General features: G+C 45.7%; 1 protein-coding gene across 1 annotated transcript in view; it reads left to right on the top strand.

The window, feature by feature from the left end:
* The first annotated feature begins 13,373 nt into the window (after nt 1-13,373).
* Nucleotides 13,374-27,638, top strand: part of PPM1H (protein phosphatase, Mg2+/Mn2+ dependent 1H) — a 139,020-nt gene continuing 124,755 nt past the window's right edge. Inside the window, exon 1 of the mRNA XM_064448579.1 lies at nt 13,374-14,031. Coding sequence (XP_064304649.1) covers nt 13,796-14,031 — 236 coding nt within the window. The 5' untranslated portion in view covers nt 13,374-13,795. The remainder of the gene's footprint in view (nt 14,032-27,638) is intronic.

The raw sequence follows: 27,638 nt of genomic DNA, 5'->3' as shown, positions 1-27,638 counted from the left end.
CAGGAAATATATATTGCTGCTATTCCTTCTATTGCCTTGGATGTAAAGTAGTTTCAATTACAAGATATCAAGGATATCATTAAACTCCCTTCTAGAACAGAAGTTGCTCTTCCTCAGCTCATTCGACTGTTTTTGTATTATGATTTAGGAATTCCAACACAAATATTTAGCCATAAGGAAATGTTGCAAGCAAAACATTGACTTGTGCACAAAATGCTTCAATCTAAAATAGAAACAGTCCTCCTTTGACAAGGTTAAATGCAACTTTTAACACTCTAAGGATGCCAGCAGATAAAACATAGAAAAAAAAGCAAGGAGCCAAGAGACGCATATGGAGTTAACAATGCTCTTGAAAACCTCAGCAGAGGGCTGAGATGCACAATTTTAAAAGAGTTAAGCTTGAGCGTGCATATCAACGCAAGTGCCTTCTGAAATCAGGCTGGCGTTCTCACACATGGGAACCCCTTCAGTGAGCCCTGCAGGTGAGGGAGCCGCAGCTCAGGTTTGAGGCCTGTGGCAGCCCCCTTGCCCTGCCTCTGCCAGAGGTCCTGCCTTCTGCACAGGCTGCTCCCAGGCAGACTGCGGGTGTCAGGATACATCCTCGAGGCTGGTGTGATGGGTGCTCCTTGGTTCAGAAAGCTATGCGAGCGATGGCTGCACTGAGCCTTGTCCAACATCATGAGATGACATGGCTCACTCTGTACACCAAAGTCCTGGCTGACACTCAGGGAGACAGTACTCTGGCCTCCGCTCTCCACCTTTCAAGTTATTTGCATCCCAGCAGGGCATGGTTTAGCATTCGGTTGGCTGGGGAATTCAAGGGCTAAACACAGTTACAAGAAACTGTTGACATCTTTTGATCTTAAAAGTCTCCTTTGTAATTACAGCTGATTTGTCTCCTTTCCGCTCTGGGGCATGCTATCGCACCTGTAACTTTGAATCACAAAGGAAGAAGATGGATAGGGGCTACAAGGAGCTGGGAGTGGGCCCAATCTTTTCAACAATGCAACAGCTGTGATTTTCGTGGCAGCCCACGCTTGTGGTAACTTCCCCTGCAAATCATACTGCTTCGCTGGCAACGACACCAGGGGAAATCAAAACACCATGCCTGATTCTGACCTGCTCTATACTTACTGGATGTAAACCATGTCCCATTAGAGGAGAATTGGGCCACTTATTCAAGAACAAGCTCTCTGCCAGACAACGTGTACACCAGAATGGTGCCTGGACTGGTCCAGTTATGTATACACTGAACGAGCATCTCCATGCTGTCTGGCAAGAGGCAGCGCTGGGGCGCAGCCATAACCCCCCGTGCCCCCCAGCCGTGTCGGTGCAGGGGCAGGACACCTGCACACAGAGGTGTCTCCTTCAGACCAGCACAGACTCACACTGCCCAGACTGGAAAACTCCTTTTTCCACTTGAGTCTATGTATGTTATAGTGTCATATGCCATCTACAAAAGCTTAAGGTGTTGCATACAAACTGTGTATGCAGGCGTGTGAACGCACGTGCGTAACACAGCTATTTTAACTTTCCTACAGAGAGTATTCTTTTCCTGTACTGGGTAAGAAGAAGCTGCCAGCCTTGAGGCAGCTTTTTTCCCCCTATACCACACTAAAACATTGCTATTCGGAATGAATTTTAGTGTAAATCATATGATCACATTGATGCTTCACAACGTAAGTGCAGAATTCCCTTTTGGCATTAATAGTATTTATGAAAGAAACCAGAAGAACTTGTTCAAATTTAAAATGTGGTAATATTTTGCCTTATGGCTATTTTAAATTTTTTATTTTATTTCTGCTAAAGGAAAAGAAAAAACAGTCTGAAGAGATTTACATGAAAAAATATCAAAAGATCACTGCACCACCCCGAAGGAGATTCTCACTTAAAGTTTCTCTCAACAGTTTTCCGCCTAGATTTTGTTGCTGTTGTTATTATGGAATTAATCTATATTTTATTAACTGCACTCTGAGTTCATATGCACTTTTCATTATACAAGATATGCAACTACTCTGTTAATGGCCAGCTAGAAGTGATATGCAGAGACACTGAGAACCAGTTTGGAGGAGACTGAAGAGGAAGAACACATATGACCCATACAAAAACATATTGACCATTGTGTTTCTACAAAAGGTAACTTGTCTACAGGCCTGAGGAGCCCAAGCTGCTGGAATCTCATGTTCTCTGTCACAGAGAGCCTGTGCTGGCTCTGCATCAGGGCAGTATGATTTCATCAGGGGTAGCCCTAGCTGAGAGCACTTCAGTTTAACCAGGGAGAAGCAACGGCCTGGGCTTCAAAGCAGGTTGTGGGGAGATGATCAAGAATGATGGATATTTCCTCCGGCACCCCCGTCATGCTGACACCTGCATTACTTCATTTCACTATGACCATTGCCGTTATCCAAGGCATCAAAACTAAAACTACATGCACCGCAACTCCCCTTCACTCCTGCCTTTGGTATAATGGTTATCACCAAAAAAAGGAGAGAAAATATTATTATGTCCTAATGCTGCCAATGTTGGTGCGTCATTCTTTTTAAACGGGTGAGCAATTTTGGCAAACTGCCATATAAAAATGCAGTTGGGTTTATGCATTCTTGCACTATTATGATAGAGTAAGTTTATTTTTCCAAATCATTGTTCAAGATAAAATTGATGACGTGTGTGTCAGGAAACAACAGGAAAAGATGAGTGTTGAAGGCAGCAATATGAGCCCCTATTTCTGATGAATTACAATCACCAGGACTTTTTATAAAAATTTCTATTTAGTCAGAATGTCGAAGCCAAGTACTTAACTCCAGATCCTAAATACAGCTGTGGACACCTGACGGAAACGCGCTCTTTCTCAGAGCTGCTAAGTGCACACAAATTTTGCTTAAGCTAAATGGTGGCTGCAACTGAAGCCAAGTGGAAGGACTTTATAAAAATCAGGTTTGCTTTCCTTGGCAGCTTCAGGAGCAGTTGGAAACAAGTGCTGCCCCTGCAAGTTGTGTGAAGCTCTCTCATGACTGTGCTGTGCAGAATAACAACATCAAGGTGGCTTAAATGGCTATGAATTTCCTGCAGCAAGGTCTCCATAACAATGTTTAATATATGGCTATAAAATTACAGACAATGTTGTTTATATCAATAGCATTTACTATGACCTACCAAATTACCCTTTATTCATTAAATCAATAGTTCCAAACTTTGTTTTCACCAAGGACTGGAGTCTTTGCTCAAACATTGTTATGGAACAAATAATAGTGTAATTGTGGTAATAGTCCAAAACTATCATAATCCATATTACTGAAGTAATATCTTTACAATTCATGGATGCCTTTTTCCACCTCACCCAGACTCCTCTTTTATTTCTGCCTTGCTTCAACCCTGTGCTGCCCCATCTCACATCTCAACCATTTTCCCCTATGGGGTAGCTGGTACCCCTTACGAACCACTTCCCACTATAACTTGAGCATCTCATTCCTTCCCCAGGGAGAGTAAAGGCTTGTGACCCCGGAGGGGGACTGTTCTCTATTTCCATCCTTAGGAAGATTTCCAGGCACTTGCAAGTTTGTGCTCAGGGGAGAGTCCCCTGCCTTGGGTCAAACCCCTCGGGCAGAGGGTCACTGCTCCCCTTGTGTGAGCCCCCTGCGTGCTCCCAGGGAAGAGCAGCAAGCCTGGCATGCTGCAGTGCCAAAGACCAGTCTCAGTCCCTTGTTAAAAAAAAACCTGGATGTTGACTCTCACTGAATGGCTTTAGGGCATCTAGAATAAACCAATAATTTTATGTGTGAACTATAATCCCATGTCACAAAATCCCCCATGAGGAGCACATGAAAACAACCCGGGGAACAGAGCTGCACAGTGCTTGCACTGTTTTCCTTAAACACATTTGCTTACACTTCAGGGAGTGGCTGGTTTTGACTGAAAGCACTGACAGGTCAAGCCTTTCTGAGAAACTTCTCTCAGAGAACTTCATCTTTGAAAACCTGCTACATCAATGTAGCTGGCAACAGGGTCAGAGAGATACCTGCTTATCAGCATTTTTAAATGCTTCCTATGCAGTTTGTACAAGCCTTTCCTACCAGCTTTGAATTTCAGGCTTCATCAGATTTGATGGAGGACCGTAGATGTCTTTGTGGTGTCAACACTTTTCTTCGGTCTCCTCTTGAGCTGCAGACTCCCTCCCTGCTATCATGCCAGCAAACTTTTTGACCCTGACTTCCAGACCTGCATCCCTCACTAACTGCTGCTGAAATGGGTGTCTTCTGCCCAGAGCTGGGTTGTTTCAAGCAAACTGTCAAGGGGAATACCTAACAGTGCTCCCCACAAACCTAAATCCTTTATTGTTAAATAACATATAAATATAGACAATACATTTCCAGATTTTCTTTAATCACGGGTCTTTTTATGGGACTGCAAATCCCTGTAGCTCAGTAAGTCCTGTTATAAAAGGGCAAAAGGAGATATACTGAAATCCACGGAGGGAACCCCTTTTTGGTTTGGGATAGCAAAGTGCAGGCACAAAGGACAAAGGACAAGCAGGTGTAGCTGTGACCATGGTTCCTGTTTTTTGGCACAGGTAGATGGTTCTCTGAGGGTTAGAGGTGCTAAGCCTGGGCTGAGCAGCCCCACAAACTGCCCCACCACCTTCGCTGTCAGCCCCACGCTATGCCCTGTGGGGGAAGGCAGCGAGCAGCAGCTGAGTTATTTTACTCTCATCTTCAGGGAGACCAAAGTTGGTTTTACATAGACTGGCAAAACAAGTTTTGGACCAGCCATAGGGTACCACAACTGTATCGCAGCCTTAGAGGCTGTGGGGTTTGCACAGGGCTGTTGTGCCAGCGGCGGGCAGCGAGCCCTCGGCACCTCCGTGCTTCAGGCAGGGTGCAGCAAGCGGAGGGGAAGGAGGCTGAAAACACGGGGTGAGGGGAAGTCTTCTGCACCACGGTGAGAATTGTTTTCAGTGGCTAAACAGGGAAATGATTAGCAATAACAAGCTTTAGGTTATGGCATACTAATTATTTACTCCCATTACTTAAATGTATTTGAGGTGCATGTATCACTCTCAAAAGGGGCTACAGCTCCATAGAAATAATAAAAAAAAAAAACATTTTATATGAAAAATATTGTAAACGTAGATGTTCAATCACAAATAATTATATTTCCAAAAGGTCAGCATATTTATTCTATGTCAGCTATTTAATGGAAGATTATGATGCTTACTTTATTGCTTTAAATCTGTTAAAAAGCATCTTTTCTATCCAGTTGCTTAGGTTGTTCCACACAATAGTTGAAAGGCCATGACCCACAGAAGTCAAAGGTTAATTTGATTTTCAGATACATCAGCTGGAGCAACCAGAAGGTCACGCAGATTGCCTATTGTTGTGGCAATGTGTTTGCTTAGGGCATTTCCTGCTGCTGCCTCTGCTGCGGAAGCAGAGGTGTTCAGACAATCCTGTTCTCACTTTTTCCCCATCTGCCCAATACAGATCCAAACTGGCTTCTCCCTGATGCAAGTTATGCTGTCTGATTTTAGCACTCTGGTTTATTCTTTGGGTTTTTTTGAGAACATCTGAAAAAGCCAAAAATTCTCTGATCTCAGGAGATCGATCCTTTAAATGAGCCAATATTGCAACACAACTGAAACGGGTCCCGTTCCCGACCATCAAAACTCTTCAGAGTTGGTACAATAACTGAGACATTGCTAACGCTCTCTTACGTGCCTGTTCCTCAGCTGGCAGCACTGTAGTACTGAATGAAGTCCTCAGTTTTAGTTGCTGATTCAGTTCAAACTGGGAGAAATGAAGCAGATGTAACTGTCACATTTTTGTGCCTTGGGCAATCTATTATAAGATGCATGAAAAAATTATTGCTTTTCTATTATTATTATTTTTAAATCCACTCTACAGAAGACTGTCAAAAGCTACAGCTTCTAGTCAACAAAAAAGGAAGTAAAAACCAAAGACAAATCAAGCAAAAAAACCACCAACAAACAAGGTAAGGAAGAATTAATAAAAGTAATAAAAGAGAGCAGTCAAGTTATAAAAAAGTGTGGGGAGAAAAAAAGCAATGTGCTTGTCCAAGCTAAAAGTGGTTTAGATCCCACACCACTGACACAAGTCTTTGCAGAAAAAGCAGCACATACTGTATCAGGACACCTTTGAAGGATGTTGTAGAAGAAAGGACAAAATTTATAGTATCTTATTACACAACTAAAACAGGAGAGCTCTTTTTTTTTGCTCTAATGGAACGCAATAAATATTTATATACACACTTTTACTTCTTCATAAGACTTTTGGAACTGCCAATAAATCCTAAATACTTGCTTTTGTCTTGTTTGTTCTTTCTTTGTCTATTGACAAGATTCTGCATACCAGCTGTAGCAATCTGAATGACAGCGTGTTAATATCAGAATGTCATGTATTTGGGAAAGCAGACAGCCAGGCTGACTATGCAGGGCCACAGGCACCTCACGAGCAGTGCTGGGAAGAAAAAACATGAGTGGAAAAACAGTTTCCATATTCCTGCTTACAGCAGATGAGTAGAAATCCAAGAGCTAAGTACAAAAGTAGCAATATTTCTTTAACTTTCTCTGCCATCATTCAGTATAGTCATGATTTCTGACAGCACAAAACATCTGGTAAATTCAGCCTGAAGTCTAGGAGCCCGGGGTTTTGACAACTTGCTCAAAAATACCACTTCCTTCCTTGGCAAGGCTGGCTGAGGTTGAGTTCCACGTGAGGCACCTGGGATTTCAAATACCCAGGCTGACATTCAAACCTTGAAGTTTTGCCAGAACTGTTCATTTAATTAATATTTAAAAAAACCCAACTGTCCAAAATCAAAAGGAGAAAGAAAAAAACAAGAAGAAAAAAGAAGTACTGTCAAACTCTAAGCAGGGCATGATGGTTAAGGCTTGTGACCGTGCTGCGGACAAGACCTTGGCCAACACACAGTTGAAATCCAGTGCCTGGCTGGCCCGAGCTGCAGCACAGCACGTGCAGCAGAAGCCACAGCCCAGATGTAGGGAGAGGATCCCTCTTCGTGTTTGCCATCCGCTCCCAAGCTGCCGTCGGCAGACAAGAAGCCCCTCACCCATCCATTCCGCTTACTCTTGAAAAACCCCATTTAAGGAGCGTCTGCAGCAAAGGCAGCTCGCAAGTTACTCAAAAATTCCCCACTGCTTGGTATACACAAATCACTTCCCTGCATATTTAACCCATGCTTAACTCAGGCACAAGTAAAGACCATCTTATATTCTGAAACATGATCTTACTCAACCCGAAATGTTGAGGCAGTTAAAACGCATGCATCCATGCCTGTGCTCAGCCAAGCTTTTAGTGCTGTCCCATAACTCTAAGCACCTACAAATATCCACGTGTCCTTTTACCTGCTCATTTTCTGGTTGGCTCTGCATCGCAACCTATCTGATTACTTCTTTCAGGTTTATTGCTGAGACTGCCAGCAAAAGTGCTGCCATCGCTGACATTTTGAAGCACCTCACAACATCACCAGGGCAAGATGTTCTTTCACAGGAGGCAGGGCAAAGGAGCCCAAGAGAGGATGTAATAGTTTTTCTCCACCTTGCCTATGAAAAGCTGCCGACGGGAGCACATAAACAAGCTAATCCCTATTCCATGCCATTATTAGCAGATTTAGCTACAGCCATTAAAAAGGAGCGGATAATGGAAAGTAAGAAGAGGCTGTAGGAGCAAAATTGTGATGATGATGTTTATTGCAAAATTAGATGTTTATTTTCAGGATACTTGCAGATAGATTCTTGCAGAAGTCGTCATCCTGTGGTTTTTGGCAAATGTGAAATTCTTAGAGGCTTATGGGCAGCAGTTAAGTATTTATTTATATTTATATAGATTGCAAGCAATTATAAGGTTCTGTGACATCTTTTACTGTGATTGCCAGTCAGTTAAGATCCCTCCTTAGGGCCTTTTTCCTGCCTGGGTACCTAAACCAGGGCTGCTGTCATGCAGCTCAGGATGCTGCATTTATTAGTCCTCCACTGTGAGAAGGTATAAGAACCCACTCTTCTGGCACGAATGCTTTCACCACTCAGCTGTACAGCCTATATCTGAGTAAGGACAGGGCTGTGACAGGGCTCCCCTTTGCATCACCACGTAAATATTTCTGGGCAGGAGCAGAAAGAGCGAGTCTGCAAAAGCAGGAGGGAGAGACTTTCCTGGGGAACGGGACACCTGGATTCCAGCCCCTATTGACTAGAGGATGGTGCAGTAAAAATCAGGTATAGCAGAGGAAACATATTCTCCAAGTATGGCTAGTATTTATTTATCTTTAAATTTACTTGGTACTCTTGCTTGCAATCTGGCAAGAGCACCAATGGCTTTGATCTTGTCAGCTCTGATAAGCCTGGAAATGCTGGTGGTTCCTGCAGGCATGGACGGGAGCTCTGGATTGATGTCTTAATAAGTGGCATTTTCTCCTCCACATCACTATGATGCCTCAGGCACTGTGCTTCTGAAGGGCCTTTCTTCAGAGATAAAGAGCTTCCTCATGCTTATTAAAGGACGCACAGTACTTTTGAAAAGGTAAGCATAACTTCATTGATCACCACATGACATGAAATAAGGCTTGAAGTGTTTTTTGTTCGGGGGATTAACAGAGAAAAACAAGCAATTCTTCCTTCAAAACTGTTTTTCCCCCTGCAGATACAGTCTCATCACCATTATGTCAGACATGTATTCTGACATACTCTCCGAATTCATACATCTCCTAATACTCACAGAATATTCTGTGGATATTCTGCACACCTGTGATAATATGACACAGAAGTTCATGTCCACAGAAATGCTGCATTCATCTCACATTAGACCTACTACTTCTCTCACCGAAGCGTTTGGGAGTTTTCCCATTGCTTTTATTCAGAGCATGAAAAGCACAGGAAACAAAACTTAAAGCAAGCAAGCAACGCGAGGCATAAACAAGGTACAAGCAAGTTAAAGAGGTACATTGCTGAAATAAATTCCCTGCTCCCATGAGGCAGAGCCCCAGGTGCTTCCATGTTCTGCAAAAGAATCAAAATAGGGCCTGCACCAGAAACAATTTTTATGATCAGAAAACAACATGTAAACACATTGCGTCAATGCGCTTTCACTGGATATGCTTACAGGTACTCCACCTAACATACCCTCTGCTCAAGTACTCAGGAGCCAGAACCGGCGTCCTCACAGCCAAGCGGATATCTCATCTTGCAAGCTTTTTTTTTATTTTAAAGTGAATTTTGTTCTTTAAAAAGTGGCAAGAAAGGCAGAAATAGGACACGAGGGAATGGAATGAAGCTGCATCGAGGAAGTTCAGACTGGACTTAGGAAAAGGTTCTTCACTGAGGAGATGGTCGGTCACTGGAACAGGCCCCTGGGAGAGCGGTCAAGGCACCAAGCCTGTCAGAGCTCAAGGAGCATCTGGACAACACTCTTAGTCGTATGGTTTAGTTTTAGGTAGTCCTGCCAGGAGCAGGGAGTTGGACTCAATGATCCCTATGGGTTCCTTCCAACTTGAGATATTCTATGATTCTATATATAAATAGTATCTACAGAGAGCTTTAACAGACAGCATTAAGCTTTTTGTTGACTGTAAGTATTTCTCTCCTTTCCCCCAGGTTGGGGGGGACAAGTTGATGGCTGGAGGGCAGGGCTGCCACTCAGAGGGATCTCAGTGGGCTGGAGAAATGGCCTGACAGGAACCTCCTGAAGTTCACCAGGAACATACGCAAAGTCCCGCAACTGGGATGAAGTAAATCCATATTGAGGGCTGACTACTAAGAAAGCATCTTTGCAGTAAATGGCTGGAGGGACCCGCTAGACAGCAAAGTGAGTATGAGCCACCAGTGTGCCTTTGCAGCGACACAGGCTAACCACATATTGGGGTGTATTAGCAATAGTCGAGGGAAGTAATCATACCCCTCTAAATGGCACTTGTGAGAGTATTGTGTCCCATCTGGGGCTCCCCAGCTGACCTACTGGAGTGAGTCCAGCAGTGGGATGCCAAGATTGTCATAAGAAGATGCTGAGTAAAATGGGCTTGTTCAGCCTTTAGAAGGCAAGGCTACGTGTGAGAAACCTTAATGTGTCTTCAACCACCAAATAAGAGGGTACAGAGCGGAAAGAGTCATATCATTCTTGGAGGTGATTAGTGATGAGAGACAACAGACACAAATGGCAACAACAGAAATCCCAGAGACCAGGAAAAAAATTTTCACGGCTGGGTGCCTGAAGATTGGAACTGATGCCTAGAGACACTGTGGTATCTCCATCCTTGGAAGCATTGAAGACTCAACTGGACAAGATTCTGGACAATATAATGTAATTTTAAAGTTGGCCCTGCTTTGACAAAGAAGTTGGAGCACGTGATCTTCAGAAGTCATCTCCAATCAGAATTATTCTATCATTGGATAAAAGTTTAGCGTAATCTCTGTAAAAATCTGTTTTCATCATGATTAAAATGCTTTTGAATGTGTTGAATACTGAATATGATGCATGGCAGGGTAGCATAACACAATTTGGATGCTTCAAAGAGCTCATATGAGTGTGCTTCTGGCCCACATGCAGCTTCACTGGCTCCACAGTGTGGTTAGCCATTCAGAGAGAAAAGTATATTTATCCCAGTATCACAAATAAGTTTACATTTTTAAAAAATCCAGCTTGTCATCTTTCCTTCACATTAGCCATGGAATTGCGGAAGGAAACTGAGTCAATTTTCAAACATTGACATAAAGAACTCAGCCCCAAGATTTTATCCGGAGTCAATAACTAAACCTTTAGTAGTTTGCCCACCACCAAAGAAAGATGTCAGGCTTGGACCAGCTGGACCACAGGTTAGAAGATTTGAGGAACTCGCTGAGATGTGCCAGGCCTTACCATTACTTCCTTTGAGAAGTGGAGCTTCATCTTTAACTCAAAAGTGAACAACATGATCCTCTTTCCCAGACAGAACCGAAATCAAAGCATCTCTGTCCTTTTCAGTGTGAAAAGGCCACATCGTACCTGTTGTATCTGTAGTGCGTTCTTGTGCCAGAGGCAAGCATCCACAGAATTTCAAATAGCGCACAGATTTGTTTTGAGTGGTGAGCCGTTAAGCTGTCTCCCCATATGTCTGAGCTGAGCTTTCCCTTGTCATCTTGCAGAGATAATCATTTAAACTCTAACAAGCCTACATATACTCCCTTACATTTCTCCCTCATGTTTTGTGCAAAATGATGACCGCAGGCGGGGCAGAAGGACAAACACTGCGTCCTCTCAGAGTTTCAGTCAACCATATTTTTCAAAGTGTTTGGGTCAAATAAACTGCAAAGTATAGTCTGCTGGCATAGCCTTTCCGGGATTGTATGGGATAACCTGTGAGGGGCTCTACTTTTACACAGACAAAAACAAGCCTCTCTGGGATACGTGTCAAGTTCTGCTCATGGCTCTCATTTCACTCATGTCTTCTTCAGGTGGAAGTTCCCTTAAAGCATTAGTGAGGGAAGTGGGTGCTGGAGAGCCTGTCTGGTGAAAAACAGTGTCTGTATAGCAGAGAAAAGACAGTATAAAGGGAGCATTCTCAGGTGGAAGGGGCTGAGAATGAACGGGGACCTGTTCAGGCCACTGAACAGAGCAGCCAAGGGACTTTGGGAATCCTGCCTTCCTTTGTAACATGTGAATGTGGATGAATGGCATCCAGTCACAGGGCCTGTGAAAATAACCCGGCTGAATTTTGGCAAAGCTTTTGTTTCCTTTTATTTCTTATAATTTTTTCTTTAAAGTAACGACCTCTGCAACATAACTTGAAACAAAGCAAAGCAAACAGAAATGCATGAAATAAGAATTACAAGGTTTCCATTATATTGTAATAAATGGTTGAGTTCTTAATATCAAGTATTTTTTGACCTAAAAGAGGTTTACTGTTCCTTCCAAATATTTGTAATATCAGCCCTGGAAACAATTAAACAAGAGACGGGAAAAATAACCACGTCCTCCCAAAGGAGGTATATCTGTAACATTTAATTTGGGGTGGATATTTTTCAAACTCCGCTTCAAGTAGCACTTAACACACTCTCAGCATCCCTCTTCACTAAACTATTTTTGGCCCTGTAGGCTTTTTTAATAGATGGTTTTGTCATAAAAACTAGTAAGAGTCACAACATCTTCACATTTCTCACGTGAGAAATGTGAGACAAGGCACCTGGATCAAACCCAGGCATTGTTGGAACTCAGCTTTCAGGATGTTGTTTAATAATCAGAAATTGAACGAGCTCACACGGCTTAGCCTCCAAAGCTGTGTAACTGTGTGTTCAGTGGTACGCCAGCTGGTTTCTAGTATGAGCCAGCTAGATGACAGCCGATCATCCCCAGTAGCCATGCATGATGACTAACCAGTTTTTCCCTGCTAAGTCCCAGTACTGTGCTACTCTTAGGGCTTGCCGTGCCTACCTGCTCCATTTCGCAGGTCACTCTGCCTCTCGGTGACACACGCAGCTCTCAGGAGTACCGCAACATCCCAAGGCACAGACACATCCTTGCTTCAGAGGACACACTTCCTAGGTACTCTGGCTGCGTTCCACTCACCCCTGTTTTCCTGAAGCTTGGCACACCCAAACCTGCAACCTTTCCACACATTTGGGCAACCACCACTTGCAGCTGACCTCCCAAATTTTTTGGTAAAAGAGTATCACATGGTCAATATGACATGGCTGGAGAAGGAGGGGTTAAAACATCTGTGCCCTCAAACTTGAAGACATTCAGGCTTGTCCCTTCACTTTTGCCCCAGGACAGCATCCTAAGCTCCTGGCTGTGGGGGGAGGCAGCCGGGGGGCTGCCACACCAGGTCTGCCGGCTATCCAGGAGGGCTCCCTAAGCAGGCAGGGGGAACCCCACGCCGCCGGCTACAGGGCTCGGTTTAGGCCCCCGCCCTCACGGCGGGGGTACTCATAGTTCTTTTCCCTGCCAAATGGTTGTAGGGCAAACGTCCTTGACAGGTTCAACGAGAAGGACGGTAAAGCCTCCAGGGGGGAGCCTGGTCCCACAGCCCGTGGGACCTGAGAGCTCGGCCAGGGTCTGGGGCCGAGCGTCCCGCGTGGGCTGCGCCGGCTCAGCCGCGGGGCAGCGGGGACGGACGGGCGCGCTGCGGGCGGCGACACCCCGCCCGCCGGTAACGGACCCCCCAGCGCGCCGGGGCCCCCGAGCGGCTCCGCCTGAGACGCCTCCCGGGCAACCCTTCCCGCAGGCGGCGGCGGGCCGCGCCGCACCTCACCGCACCGCCCCGGACCGGACAGGAGCGCCCGCCGGCCCCGGCCCCGGCCCCCGCCGCACGGCCCCGCAGGCAGCCGGGGGCGGCCCCGCCAGGCCCCGCCCGCGCGCACCTGCCGCGGGCCGCCCCCCGGCGCGGGAGGCGGGCGGGATCCCGGCAGGGCGGGGGCAGCGGCCGCCCGTGCCCGGCGTGTGCCAGGAGCCCGCCGGTGCCGCAGGAGGAGCAGGAAGCGCCCGGGCAAATCCAGCCTCGCTATCACATGACTCAGCAGCCGCCGCTACCGCCGCCGCCGGGCTGAGTTCCACCGCCGCCGCGCCGGGAGGGGGGAAACCTGCCGCCGCTGCCGCTGCGATGAGCCCGCGGCCCCGCGGCTGCCCCTGAGCCCGCCGTCCCCCCCCGCCCGGCTCCCCGCGGCCCGGCGCCCCCATTGCGGAAGCGCGGCGGGGGCTGCCGGAGCCGCCGCCGCCGCAGCAGCGCTGCCCGCCGGCGCGCCCCGCTCCCCGCCCTGCGCGGCGGCTCCGGTGCTGCCGCCGCCGCCGGCGGGGTTACTATGCTCACACGGGTGAAGTCCGCCGTGGCCAATTTCATGGGCGGCATTATGGCTGGCAGCGCGGGCGCCGACCACGGCAGCGGCGCGGATTTGCCCCTCCGCTTCCCCTACGGGAGACCCGAGTTCCTGGGACTGTCCCCGGACGAGGTGGAGTGCTCCGCCGACCACATCGCCCGTCCCATCCTCATCCTCAGCAAGGAGACCCGCCGCCTGCCCTGGACCACGGGTTACGCAGAGTGAGTACGGACGCCGGCCGCGGCGCTGCAGGTGGAGCGCGGCCGGGCCCGCCCGCCCCGCCGGGCTGACCCCGCCGATGGGCGCACCGGGGCGGGGAGAGGCGGCGGTACCGGCTCACCCCCCCTCCCTCCACATCCCCCCAATCTCACACCCCCACACACCCCCGGCGGAGGCGGCGCCGTCCCGGGCCTGCGCCGCGGGCAGCGGGAGCCGGCGGCGGGGGGGGGGGTGTGGGACAGACACACGGACATCCGCGGCACCGTGGGCCCGGCCCGGCCGTAGGTTTGCACCGGGGTAACTCGTTTCTGGAAGGCCGAGGATGCAAACGGTCACCTGCGCCTTGTAGGTCCCCGCTGAGGCGGCCGGTAGCCAAACGGGCAGCACTGGGGGCTCCTCGGCCCACAGTGAGGGCTCTGGGGGTGCTGGGGCCGAGGATGGAGTCCCCGCCGGTGAACAAATGTCCCCATTCTTGACTGGGGAATGAAAAGGGCTATTGATGTGAAATCTGGTTTGGTCTGTGTGCGTGTAACGGCATGCCGCTGTCCAGAAGCGGTGAAACGTGGGGGTGTTCGGGGCACCTTCCTGCGGAGCTGGCAGCCGTCGCACCCGCTGATGGTGGCCAGTTGCTTATTCCCCAAGAGCTTTCCAGTTTGGGGAGATGCTTGAGGAACATGAGCTCCAAACTGAAAGAAGAATCCATTGGCCAACCCCCCAAACTGGGCTCTCCCAGCAGCTTGTTGCCCTGACTTGCTTGTGTCGTGGCATTGATTTCAGGGGTGCCTGGTCAGGACCCGCTAGTAGCCTTGAGCGCAAACTAAATGATTGCATGCAGTGCCTTAAATACCAGCCAGGCAAAGGGCACGCTTCGTTTGGATGCAGATCCCCAGCCTGCTGGCAGTGGGAGTATCTGCGGAGGCAAGGCATGTCCTTGCACTCGATTCTTGTATCAGTACACATGTTGTTTTCTTCAGAGATGCTGGGAGCGGGACTTAACATTTGGTTTCTCTCTGCTGCCGTCCCTAAGCCTTTCATGTATCTGACCATCCATGTTGCTACCAACTCACAGATTACAGAAGTTACACTAAAGGAGCTCTTCCAGTCTACGAGCTCCTTCGCTGTAGAGCGCTATCTCGTCAGGCATACGTGAATTCCCAACAAAGCTGCTGCAAAAACTACAGTGAAGGCTTCACATTGCTAATGAGCCATCGCTAGCTTTATTTAAAAGGCTGTTACATCATTGGGGACAGTGAAATGGGGAGAGAGATTTGAAGGCTTTTATATTGGATTGCTCTCTTCAGATTATTAAAGAAGCGAATAGACTACTGAGCGATATTTAAATGTTTAAAAGTAAGTTCTAATTGTTCTGCTACTACATTAGTCCCTTAAAAAGCAGTGCTCTACCACAGCAAGTAAGTGCTGCTATTTTTATCTTACGTGAGGTGCTGTGGCTTTCAGCAAGTAACTGTAATTGCAAGTTGGTGACAAAGTGGAAGGGAGGTTCGCTGGCTCCCAGGTGGGCGCATCCACTGCTGCTGCAAGCTTTGCCTGGGACTGACTGCCGGGGAAGGAAAACGTGGGTGCCAGAAAGCGAAAGCCCAGGTAGACCCTGTAGATGAAACCTTCTGTGAGGGAGTGTTTGGAGGTAAAGAAAAGAGCTCTGATGGTTATGAAAGAAGAACATGCCAGGATCGTTTTCATATAGTTGTTATTCTTTTGAGCTTTGAGCAGTTTTGTTACTGGCTTTCTCAGTTCCTATTGTTATCCAGAGGTTGGCCCTTTGCTTTCTCTCTGTATTTTTCTTTTGTCTCATCCCCTTCCAGTGCAGTAACCAGTTCCAGCACTGGTGGAGCAGAGCTCAGTGAAAGGTACCCCTTCTTAGAGAGAGAGCGCTAGTGAACGTGTTACCAGGCTCTTCCCAGAATATATCTATGTGATCTTCCAAAATGGGGTTTGGCTGTAACCAGAAGGTATCAAAGTGCTTGCTGCGCAGAAGCTAAGAGGAAAGCAATGCTACCAAAACTACATTGTCCTCCCAAGGCAAAGCAGTGCAACAGCCATTAATGAATAAAGAAAAAGAAGGAAATAAGGATGAACTTGGGTTTTGCCAAGTATGACTGATTTTTATTTTTTTTTTTAACTCCTACTGAGCTATTACCAGGCTTTCTGAAAATAATTCCAAGACTTGCTTGGAGGTATACATTCAAAATACCTGTTTTCCTTTTGGAACACATTTGAGTTATACAGAGAAAAGAAATGGAAAAATACCAGGAAGGTCAAATTACTGTTATACATATTCTAAAGTTTGTTTGCTTGGAGGAAGTTGGGATGAAGTACTTTTATGCTATTATTTAGCATTGTGTTAGCGTCTGTATTAAGGAAACTATCAGAAAAGTGTTTGCCTTTTGTTACAGTACAAGCGAGCACTCGCAAGAATGTTAGGAGGAAGTTTGGTGTCCTCACGTGCAGTTTGTGACATAATACAAAGGTCAGCCATTTAACTCGCATTTTGCTTGTTTGCTTTGGTATGAAGGAATTGGAATATACGTGTTGTACCTGCAGCGTGGTGAGGTCCAGCTTCCCTGAGCTATTTGCCTTCCCGTGTTTCAACGCTGCAGCAAATCATCAAAAGTGATTCCAGTCTTTTGTGGGCAGGGATGCCTTTGGGCACTGAGATTTCTACTTCTTGAAGTTAAGGAGACGTTTTTTGTAGACTTAGAAGGCGGAAGGGATTTGGCCCAGAAGGTGTAAGGAGAGAGTGTCTGCCCTGATGCGTGGGCTGTCTGCACAGTGGGGTTTGAGTTGGTGGATTTATGCTCCACACCCAGCACCAGCATCTGTCTCACTGTCTTTAGGAGGAAATTTTGTGTCTCAGAACAGATCACCTGGAGGCTTTGGCTCAGGAAAGCATTTGCAATGTTCTTTAGTTGTAAAACAGGTCAGTTTACAGATGATACTGGAGCTTCTTCCTGTCGTCATGTCAGTGTTTCATCCAAGCTGGGGAAGGCATTTTGGGGTTAGACCTGGTTCCCATGCAGGGCTAAAGCAGTCTGAGTCCACAAAATATGTAGTTTTTTCAGGCACTTCCTCTTGTTCCTTTGATACTTGAGGACGGGGTTTCTTACTGACTTAGGCAGTGATAAAGCAGCCCACACTGTTGATGATTTCTTCTTAGTATCTGTGGCGTATGCCTGTTTGTCTGACTTGTTCCCTTGGAACAAGCACTTCTCCTCCCCTTTTTCTTGCTTCTCTCATACCGAACTTTTTTGTTACGGATATTTTTGCAATGTTGCTCATCTATGCCATATATTTTAACTTATTTTTAAAATTACCTACTTATCTCTGTGGTATTATGCAGTGAAATGTAAATTAGTCTTTATTTTTTATTATTAGATTCCCCTCTTTTAATAGCGTGATCGTTATGCAAAGCACGTAGGCAGGCAAATGAAATCTTCAAAAACATACTTGATGCTGGGATACAACATCATTGCTTCCTGAAATTTCAGTGGGAATCCCATAGGGACTCAGCTTTCCTTAGTTGGTGAGCCGCCTGAAAATTGTCTTCTGAAACGACTGTCCTGATGTCTCTTCCTTGTGTGGAAGACCTGGGACCTTGAATTTCAGTTCACTTTGTACTAGAGGATGGCAAAAGGCCGGTACACGTTTCAGAGATACTCTTATACCATAGACGCTTTTCTAATGGTCACCAAACTCCGTAGAAGTGAGAAGAAATATGTATCCCACATTCAGTAAGCTTTTTAATTGTCTGTAAAAGTATCATTTTATTTAGAAGTAAACTTTTCCTTTTTAATCAAGGCATCCTTAACATAGTTTCACTGCGCCTGGCTAGCTGACGTGCATCAGGAATGACCCAGGGAGAGGGTAGTCTGTTAACATTCCTTTAAGTCTGCCTTTAATCCAGAGGGGTAAGGAGATTTGCTGCTCTCTGATAAGTTAAGTGATTTATTTGAGTAAGGAGGGTGGGGGGGATCCTGCTTGACACTTTATTTACTGGTTGCCCTCCCTCCCCTCTGCAGGCAGCTGTGCTCCTGAGGCCTCATGGCTCTTCCAGACCTTTCCCTCTCTGAGCCGTGAGTTGGTTTCTGAGTTTCTGCTTGGATTGGCCTGTTACTGGGAGAGAAATGTCTTCTCTAGTCCCTTTCTGTGCTGTGTTAAGTGTGTTGCGACCTCTTCCCTGCAGAGCTTCTGCTAAGCTGCCCTCAGCCCCTGTGTTAAACTCTGAAAGTATCTGGCAAAGTAGAAGCAATAGCATAGACGGAGTCTATAACATGAAGTGACTCAGGTGGTATTCACCTGCATCCAAACCCTGCCCAGAATGTTATTTTTCACTTTTTGCTCTATCTTGTTCCCCCTGTGAAGGTAGAGGATGAACAGGGTGGAGCAGAGTATTCCTCCCCTGTTGAATTCCCTGGACTACATATGGCACCACAAAATAGACGCTAAATTTGCAAACGACAAAGGACCAGCCGGCTGCAAGTGTTGGTGGAGTTGCAGGGAAACTGCAGTCGGGTAGCATTTTGTGGTAGAAAAACAAGACTATAGACATTTTCCATCTGTTTTGGGCGTATATTCCTGGTAGTCCAGAATTCAGTGCTATAACAGCTTTTCTAAATACTATGAATCCTGGGGATGGGACCATAGCTAGCTGCTTCTGTACCACATGCTCTCCTTTCTTTACTCTTACCTTTCTGCCATCTCTTTGGAGAATATCAAAAGGTACTACTAAGTACACTTAAGGGAAATGGGGAAAGTCTCAATGGTATGTTGTCTGTGACCTTATGCAAAGGACAGTTTTGCCTGCCTCTTTTGTATTTTTTTTTTTTTAATTTCTAAATGACACTTTAGGTATCTTTGAGTTCCAAATTTTATAATAGGTAGCCAGAAATTTGACTTTGTGGTGTATGTGTTTCTTGGCTTATAAAGTAAATTTTATTATGCCAGCAGTGCCTTTCGTTTGTTGAGACACAAAGTCCGGGGTTTCTTTCCATAATGTTACATTTCAGAGATACTGTGCTTTCTCTGCTCTGCAGGCCTGCCGTAGCAATTACATTTTCTCTGTGGTGTGGTAACTACTGACCCGAAATGAATGCAGAGTTGTAGGTGAAGTATGATGACTGTGTCCTTCTGCAGCATTATTACAGTGGCATGTTGTTACAGCCATAACTTAAATTCAAAATGAAGAGGAGGGGGGGAATCTTATGGATTTTTTTCCCCTACTCTAAGTACTGGTTGTTTTGTAAGGCTGATGATGTTGCATCATATTTTCTCATGCTGTGTTACTTAGCTTGTAGGAAATGAATGTATGTGAGAATTGACTGGAAGTTTTTATTAACATTTCCAGTCTTTCTCAGTGATCATAAATTTTAGGTTGGCACAATCAATATAAAATTTGTTGATTTTGTGAGTTAAGGTAAAGCGGAAATATTTTTCTACCTGAAGTACCTTTCACTTTCTTCTAGACCAAACTATTTATACAAATGTTAGGCGTTGTAATAACATTCTGAAGCAAGTGAAAGCTTACCAGGTATGTGAGATGAGGAAAACGAAAGCACAGAAATTGTGTGTCCTGAGTTGGATAATGTGTTGATGACAGAGGGTAGCGTAGGGCTTGCAACTACTGATGGCTTATTCTAATCCCCATTGCCCCCTGTTAACAGGAGATAACACGGCAGTCATGCTCCTGCAAATTGCAAGTTACATTTTCATTTCTGGGAGCTAGTCTTTCTAACAGTCAGCTGGGAGCATGACTCATACCCCATCGGTAAACACGTTCCTTGTATGTATTGTGTTTGGTACAAATTTCAGGAGGATGATATGCCCGGGAAAAAATACTTTTTTATCTTGTTCTGTTTGGCTGTCTTCTCAGGTTAAGTGTACTGAAATAATGAATTACTTTCCTTTTAAACTCAAAAATTTGTTTATACTTTTCTTTGTCTGGATAAAATTATGTTCCTTTATTCTTTCTGTAGTTCAGAACATAAGATTGAATAGGACCGATTGAATGAGCTACAAATTCAAATCCCATATGTGTACCTAAAGACAACTAAACATTCATCCTGTGCATGAATTATTCTTCTATGCATAATGTAATGTAAACTTTAATATACATTGCCAGGTCGTGTTTAAGCCTGGGCTCATATTAAACAGCCTACAGAAACCTCATGATAGTTTTAAGAGCTTCAGAAATCCCCTTCCTTGTGTAAGAGCTTATTCTATAGCATCTAATATTTATGTAATGCCTCTAATCTGCCAAATGTCTTGCAAATAACTTCAGAATAACCTTGGAGAAAAACATACATGTGTAAATGTTCTTATTCCTCAGGTGAAAAAAACGAGGCAGTGAGGATAAGCTTTGGCAAGAGGTTTGATACGAATGTGGAGAATGAATCCTGAGTTTAAGGTTCTGTGCTTGGATGACACAGTTGCTTTTTCCTGCCATTGTGTGCTTGGCTTTTCCTATGTGGGCTGTGATTTGTTAGAACTAATTGGGGTAAAAGGAGAAGGCGGCCAGCGGGGGGAAAATAATGTGCTCTGTTATTTTTAATGTAGTCTAAGGTGCACACACATGATTCCTAATGAGACAAGCATGAAATTCATCCCTTTAAGCTGTCTTGTATCGCAAGTCCCCCAGAGGCTTAAGGCTAGTGCTGTCTCGTGTTTCTGAAAAGTTCGTTTGAGCACGGTCCTAGCTTCTGAAACCAGAGGGTGACTGTGTCCTCCCAGGCAGCCTGCCTTTGGCCCTTCTGCACTGGTGGTAGTCGGCAGATGTTACCTGCAGACACTCCAGCTTTGTTTGTCTTAGGTGTAGCTGCATTGCTTAGGAAAGGTGTAAGTGGGAACGGCTTGGGGGAGTTATCGTGCTATAAAGTGATCTGACAGGGTTGCGCCCCTTAGGATGAACCGCTTTGAGCCTGTGAACATGATCAAATGAAACATGCTCAGTTCAGCCTTGAAAGGAAGCAGTGCTGCAAAGCACAGGTCATTCCTGCAGTGGGATCCCTGTATCACGTGAGGAAGAAATACGGTTTGTCGGTTGAAGGGCAGGTTAAGTCAGCCCTGGGATGAGCTGCATCCTGAGTAAAACTTGGAGACAGGGAGCCCTGTTAGTGAGTGGAGGGAGACGTCTTTGGGTGGATTTGGGCAGAGCAGACACAGTGACTTTGCTGAGGCGTGGGGCTACCTGTGAGCTGGAGCAGCGTTCATGGGAGGAGATAGAGGCTCCTGGATCACACCTACCCTGGATCTTTATCCCCTGCATTCTGCATTTCTGTTCTGACTGAACTTAATGCTCTGAAGTGCAAGAGGTCCTACTGGGCAACAGCAGCTTGTTAGTAATTGCATTTTGTTATCTCTTATCTGTGTAGGGATTTTTTTTCTTCCTCCCTGTTAAACAGCAGGAGGAAGGTGACTTGTAAGACTTGGTTGCCATTTGGCCAGTTATATTTACCTGGTAGGCTTTATGTTTGGGGTGGCTAGCTACGATGCACGGTATCCAGGAGTGTTCTCCCTACTCATATGTTAGGTGGACTAGAAGGGGTTGCAGTTTTAAGTGCTCACTTAGCAGTCTGGTGAGAGAAACCCCAGTTTGTGTTGAGCCCCTTCACCCCCCCAAATCCAACAGACATGGGGTTGTTGTTTTATTGCACGGTAATTACGGAGGTCCAGGCATGAAGGAGGTGGTCAGCAGGTCCATTGCAGCCATTTGGCCAGCTTTGCTGCTAGTGCCTCCTGTCCAGCTCCCCATCCAGCAGCATGCTTGCTGTCTGATGCAGACAGTGCCAACTGTACTTGTGGTTATAAGTGGCAGGGTGCTAAATGGTTGATGCTGTGTGAGCTGTTCAACAGATGAAGCTCATAAAGTGGCTGGTGGCAGGTATGGTTCCTCCTCCCAATACCGTTCATAAAGCAAATGTTTGTCTGCAGGGTTTAGTGTTCTCTAAATAAATACCGCACACAGTATTAATTCATGGTGAAGCTGTGCTGGGGTAAAGCTAGTCTAAGGGACGTCTCTGGTTCATGATCACAGTGTGGTTTAATTGCTGGAGTGTGAGAGGGGGAAGGAGAAAAATAACCCCAAGCTGAGGCAGCCAACATTGGCAAGTGCGGTGATTGAAGGAGGGGTCTGAGCAGGAGGGGGTGTGGGCAACGCATAGTTGGGGAATGCCAAAATACAGACCCTGTATGTGACTCAGCACTCATGCTGATTAAAAAAAACAACAACAAAAAAAAAGAACTTAAGAGGAGGTTATCAGTGCGCTGTGATGGGCAGGCCTTTCTGGCATGAAGCAGGGCTGTAAATCTGGAGCTTTGCTCCTTGTTTGGGATCCGTATTCAGCACAGCAAGGCTTAACAGAAAAGGATTCTGCTGGAGGAGGCCAGGGCTGCTGAGGTACATGGGTATGGGTGGTGCTGTGTCCTCAGAGACCCTCTGGCTTGACCAAATTGAAAAGATATTTATCTTTTAAAAAATGAAAAATTTATAATGGTAAGCTGTCAGTGCTATTCACTGAAGTGATTATCATCTGTGTTTAGCTTCAATTCATTTCCTTCTCTCTCTTTTCTTTCATACAAAGGGGTTGCATGAACACCTGAATCCTGTGTGACCTTGGACTTGATGGCCGTGGCAATGCTTCTCCTAAATGGTCCCCATCCCCAAGATGGGCAGGAGTTGTGTGAGTCTGGTCCCCTAAAAGGACAGAGAGCCGCATCACATTGGCCTCTGTGGCGTCTGTCTCCTCTGGTAGGGGGAGATTTGTCTGTCCGTTGGTTTCACTTGTCATAATGCTAGATTGTTTTTAAGTCTGCTGGGTATCTCCTCTGCTGGAGGAGGAATGATGTCAGATCCTGTAGGCTCTGCACCTTTCCTTCTTGTGAAAGCAGGCCCTGGGTCCTGGGGGTGACTGGGGCTGAAAGGCGAATAACCATTTCCAATATCTATTTTTCTTCTTCCCCCCTCCCCCCCTTGAAGTGCTGCCATAAGGTGTAGTCAGTCTTGACTGTCTTTGATGCCGTTCAGACTCTGTTACAGGCAGTGATACTGACACTGATACCGTGGCTCAGGGTGGTCAGCTTCATCTGATTTCTGGGAGAGAGGGTGGGAAGATGAGTGGGAAACCACATACTGTTGCGTGTATGCTTTCCATGGTGGCTTTCTGCTACAATAAGAGAAGAAACAGATTGAGCTTTGGCTGCATATTTTGCACCTTAAACAATCGGATTTTTTTGAGGTAGGGAGACACAGCAGAACAGCATACGTGGGAGTTGGAGTGGAAGAAGAGCGCGTGCTGTTTGGGTGTTAACTTGTGATTTTGTGGTTCATGCTCTGATGTCCTGTATACCACTGCTTCAGAAATCCTGCAGCAAAGTGTCCTTGGACTGGCATTAGAGGTCTGTGCAATTGTCTAGGGATCCTTTTGTAGATATAGGTCTGCTTCCAAAGTCTTCCCAGTTAATTTCTTTTATTAAATCTGCTGGTCCTGTAGTTAAGTTCCCTTTGTGCTGTCCTGTCTGTATCTGCCCTGTTGTTTAAAGGTACCGACAGAGGTGAGATATTTCCTCCCCTCTGCTCCCCCCAGGAGCCCTTCTGAATTTCCCTGATTTGTTCCTCTGTCCTTTATGACCTGTTACAATAATTTCTACTCTACAAACTCCCTGCAGAGAGTGAAAGAGATCCAGCTCCAGCCAAGCTCTGCAGCCAATCTTTTTTGATTTTTTTGGCCAACATTGATTCATTCGGGCCAAGTATTATTTGTCTGTCTTAAGGTATGTGGGTTTTTTGTGTGGTTTTTTTTTTTCTGAGACCTCTTCAAAAACAGATGATGCGTAGTGTGTGTTTGTAATGCAGTAAAATACCTGTCAGCCAGAACTAACAATCTGGTCTTTGGTGGAGTCTTATGTTGGAGGTGGGGCTGAGGACAGGTCTCCAGCTCTCACAACTTGGACAGTGGTCCATTTAGTGGAGAAGTCACGCAAAAAAAAAGTTACCCTGCTGCTGTTCTGAGATGCCTGTATTCTGTCATCCTTTGGTTCTTCCCGAAATGGCAGCTTCAGCCTGTTACCCAGCCAGGAAACACTTGAGACCCATTCCCTGGGGTGAAACAGGATCCTTTCCTTGAGGAGCTAGGGCAAGGGTTTTGTCCATTTGTTTAGGTGTGATGTTTAATGAAGGCTAAGAAAATACATAGGTATTGCTTCTTTGCTTTCAGATGGGTATTGTTAGGTTTTGAGTTTAAATGAAAGGGATGTTAGTGCTGGAAAAAGAAGTTGCCTAAAGTGCCACTGGTTTTGTTTTTTTATTTTTTTTTTTAATATTATTCTTTTCTTCTCCTCTCTTGAGGGAGGTTGCTTTTTATCCTTGGTTGTGGACTTTTTTTGATTCATAATTTGTGCTGCCTATCTATGAGGAGGACAGAATGAGAAGCTGTGAGACTTAATAGTGGGAAGCAAACCTTCCTTTACCTTCTGGTTGGGAAGAGCACTCCTGAATTTCTTCAGGCCCAAGTGTTGTAACTCGGAGCAGGGTCCTCTCCAGCAGGTTCGCGGTTGCATTGGATGATCTGTTTCAAAGGTGAGAGCTGCTGCATAAAACCCACCACATCTGTGCCTTGCTGAGCTGACGGGGCCAACAAAGCAGCTGAGCAGCTCTGCTTGTACCCAGGAGAGCAGTGTTGCACCTCTGGTTTTGGTTGCTGTGCAGGGAGCTTAATGCCTCTTCCTGTGTCTCATCCTGTCCCCCACCATTAATTCCACTGGTCTGTGCAAGTACCTTACAGAATGAGTGTGGGTCTTGTTTTTTTGTTTATTTGTTCAGCCGTTTGTGATAATTTGCAGAAGCCTGTGCAATAAAACTAGGTTCCTTAAATTGCCGGTTTTAAGTGTGTTTTTAAAACAGCATTTTGGAGAAAGTGTTTTATCTTCCAAATCTGTTTCAAGGGTCTTTTGTTTCACAAGCGAATGCTCAGTTTTGGCGTAGAAATTAGATCTAAAATCCAGTTGGAACTAGTTTTTGTTTCTCTTTGTTGAACTTATTTGTAGGTGTCCTGACTGAAGAAGGAAATTCAAAGGGGATTTTCCCCATTTCTTTCCAAGGACTTGGTCTTAGTTCAAACTTGAAATGTTTTTACTTGAGAAATTTGAAGAGCCATACACTGAAACCTGCATTCTATGTGGGGTGCTGCTGGGGATGGAGTATGCCTTTAGATTCAAGTATTTGGTTAGGCATTTAGAAATGGAAAATACTGATAATAAAGTTAACCTCAGGGAATATTGTTGCTTATATCATTACATAGATCATAACGTTTTGTGTGTAGTTGGTCAGAAATGAGTGATTTCCATTTTGCAGAATGTAAATGGAAATTTTTCTCCCCACCTTCCTCCTGCCCTTCACACAAAACATAATTGTGTTTCAGCCATTTTCATGTGTAATTTTAAACTAAGAACGTAAATTAGTCACATATACTCTCAACCATAATGCAGGAATTGGTAAGGCTTTAAAACTTACACTGATATTTTTAAAAATTAAAACTTGGAGGGTGATTCCCTTTCCCTTACCTTGTTGCCTTTCTTGTTAATCAAATCTCCAGTCCTGTGCTTTCAGTTCATTTCTTTATTCTTCTCAATAAACTTTAAGATCAGTGTCTCCACAGCCCTTGCAAAATGTAGATGACAACTTTTCCAGGGTGGGACTCCCTCCAGTGTACTTCTCAGTGTCATTTTAAGGTCTCTCTGTCCCTCTCTGGTAGTGCAAAGCTGGGAATTAAAGCCCAGCAAGTTCCTTCAGTAACCTCTCTAGAGTAATGCCTGAAAATCCCAGGTCTGTGGATGGTAATTCTATTAGCCATTCCGCACACTGAGTCTGGAAGAATGCAGCTGGCGTATGGGAATGTGGGACATTCCCTATCTCTGCCTTTAATCCTGCTTTTAGAGGGGGGAAAAAAGTTACAGGCTAATGTGATTAGCTGTAATCCCATTCTTGCTTGGTTTTAGAAAAGTGTCTGATTCCTAAATCGCAACTAGTTTTGTGAAGTGCTTTCGTGGAGGGGACAGGAAATTATTTTGCTACTCAGTTCATTTGTCTTTGAAAAAACACTGTAAGCAAGAGAGAAAGACACTATCATAGGAAGCAGTGAGTTTCTAGTTTTTGTTGCACAGCATAATTTAGAAATCTGAAACCAAGAGCATGTTAGTGGAAACACAAAATAAGAATAAACCTTTCAGGTATCTAGGGTATCTGTATAAACACAGGCAAGGAACAACTTATGTGTACATTGCAAATTGCTCTTTAGGGCTTTGTAGGCCCAAAGGTTTACGCTGGGTCTTGTTATTTGCTGGTATGTTGCTGCTGAAAATGATGTTGTGGTTGGTTTAATGTGGACCAGGGACAGAGCTGCCTCTAATAAAAGCCACAGCTGCTACCTGAAGTGAATGATCTGGGGACTTTTTTTCTCCATTGAGGCACTTGGTTTCCCTTTTAGTGCTAAGGGAACGAAAACACTCTCTTCTGTGGAAGCACTAGTGTGAAGTGTTAGGAACACTGTTGGCTGCCGGAGAGGGGCAGAGGCAGGACCCTCCGTGACAGGAATGAAACACACCGTGGCCTGTTCCTGTGTATGAACGCAACCAAAACACCACTTCGGGGAGAAAGGCCATCTTCTTGTGTGAAAGGCAAGGTGCAACCTGAGATCAAGGTCTTTCAATGCCATTGTTTGCTAATAGCAGATTAGTTGTGTTCAAAGGTTGGGTGTTCCCCGAAGCCCCTGTTTTGGGAGAAGGAAGCATTGCTTTTGCAGGCTTGCTCTGTTTTATGTTTCTAGGGGAAGGGAGGGAGGAGGTAGCTGTGGGAGCAGGCAAAAGAATACCTTCTTCATGTTGTCTTTGTTTGCTGCAGAAACTGGAAATAAGTGTGGCTGGTCTTGGAGTCAAATGCTGCTTGAACCTTCTGGAGTGAATGGATCTGGAGAGGGATGAGGTCTGAACACATTGCTTCTTTTGTTCAAGCACCAAATTTGAGATACTGCAATTTGGCAAAATTGTGTGAATTGAGGCTTTCCCTTGTCTTCCCATCAGGTTCACCCTCCTCTTGTGCCCATCCTCGCCAGCATGGCAGTGGCAGCGCCAGGGCCCTGGGCGGGTTGGCCCTGGTGGCGGCTGCCCGGAGCATCCCAGGGCAGGGAGGGAGCGTGCCGGCACTGCTGGGAGGGCCACCTGGCCTCAGCTGTAGCGCAGCTTTTCGGTTCAGCTCCCCAGAGGATTGCAGGGTGGGAGCAAATTCACTGAAAAGGAGTATTATTCCTTTTGTCTTCCATGTCAAGCTGGCCTCCGGAATCGATCCTGTCACAGTAGTTCAAATGCTTGGGAGGGGCAGGATAGATGATACTGTAGTAATAAAATGAAGCAATACTAATCTTATAGACTTAGTCAAGCAAGTGTTTTGAAAGACTGTGTGGGATTGCCTTTTTTACAAACAAAAACTATCACTTAGTTTAATTACAGTGTAGGGCATACTGCCTCTTGCACTTGTTTACAAGCCTTATATTTTGGTTTGTGGTGTAACTGCTGTGCTCCCTCACAGGTTTCTCTAATGCCAGAA

This window comes from Phalacrocorax carbo, chromosome 1, assembly GCF_963921805.1.
Source record: "Phalacrocorax carbo chromosome 1, bPhaCar2.1, whole genome shotgun sequence".
Classification (NCBI taxonomy): domain Eukaryota; kingdom Metazoa; phylum Chordata; class Aves; order Suliformes; family Phalacrocoracidae; genus Phalacrocorax; species Phalacrocorax carbo.
The sequence above is the reverse complement of the archived record's forward strand: the minus strand, read 5'-3'. Positions and strand labels throughout refer to the sequence as shown.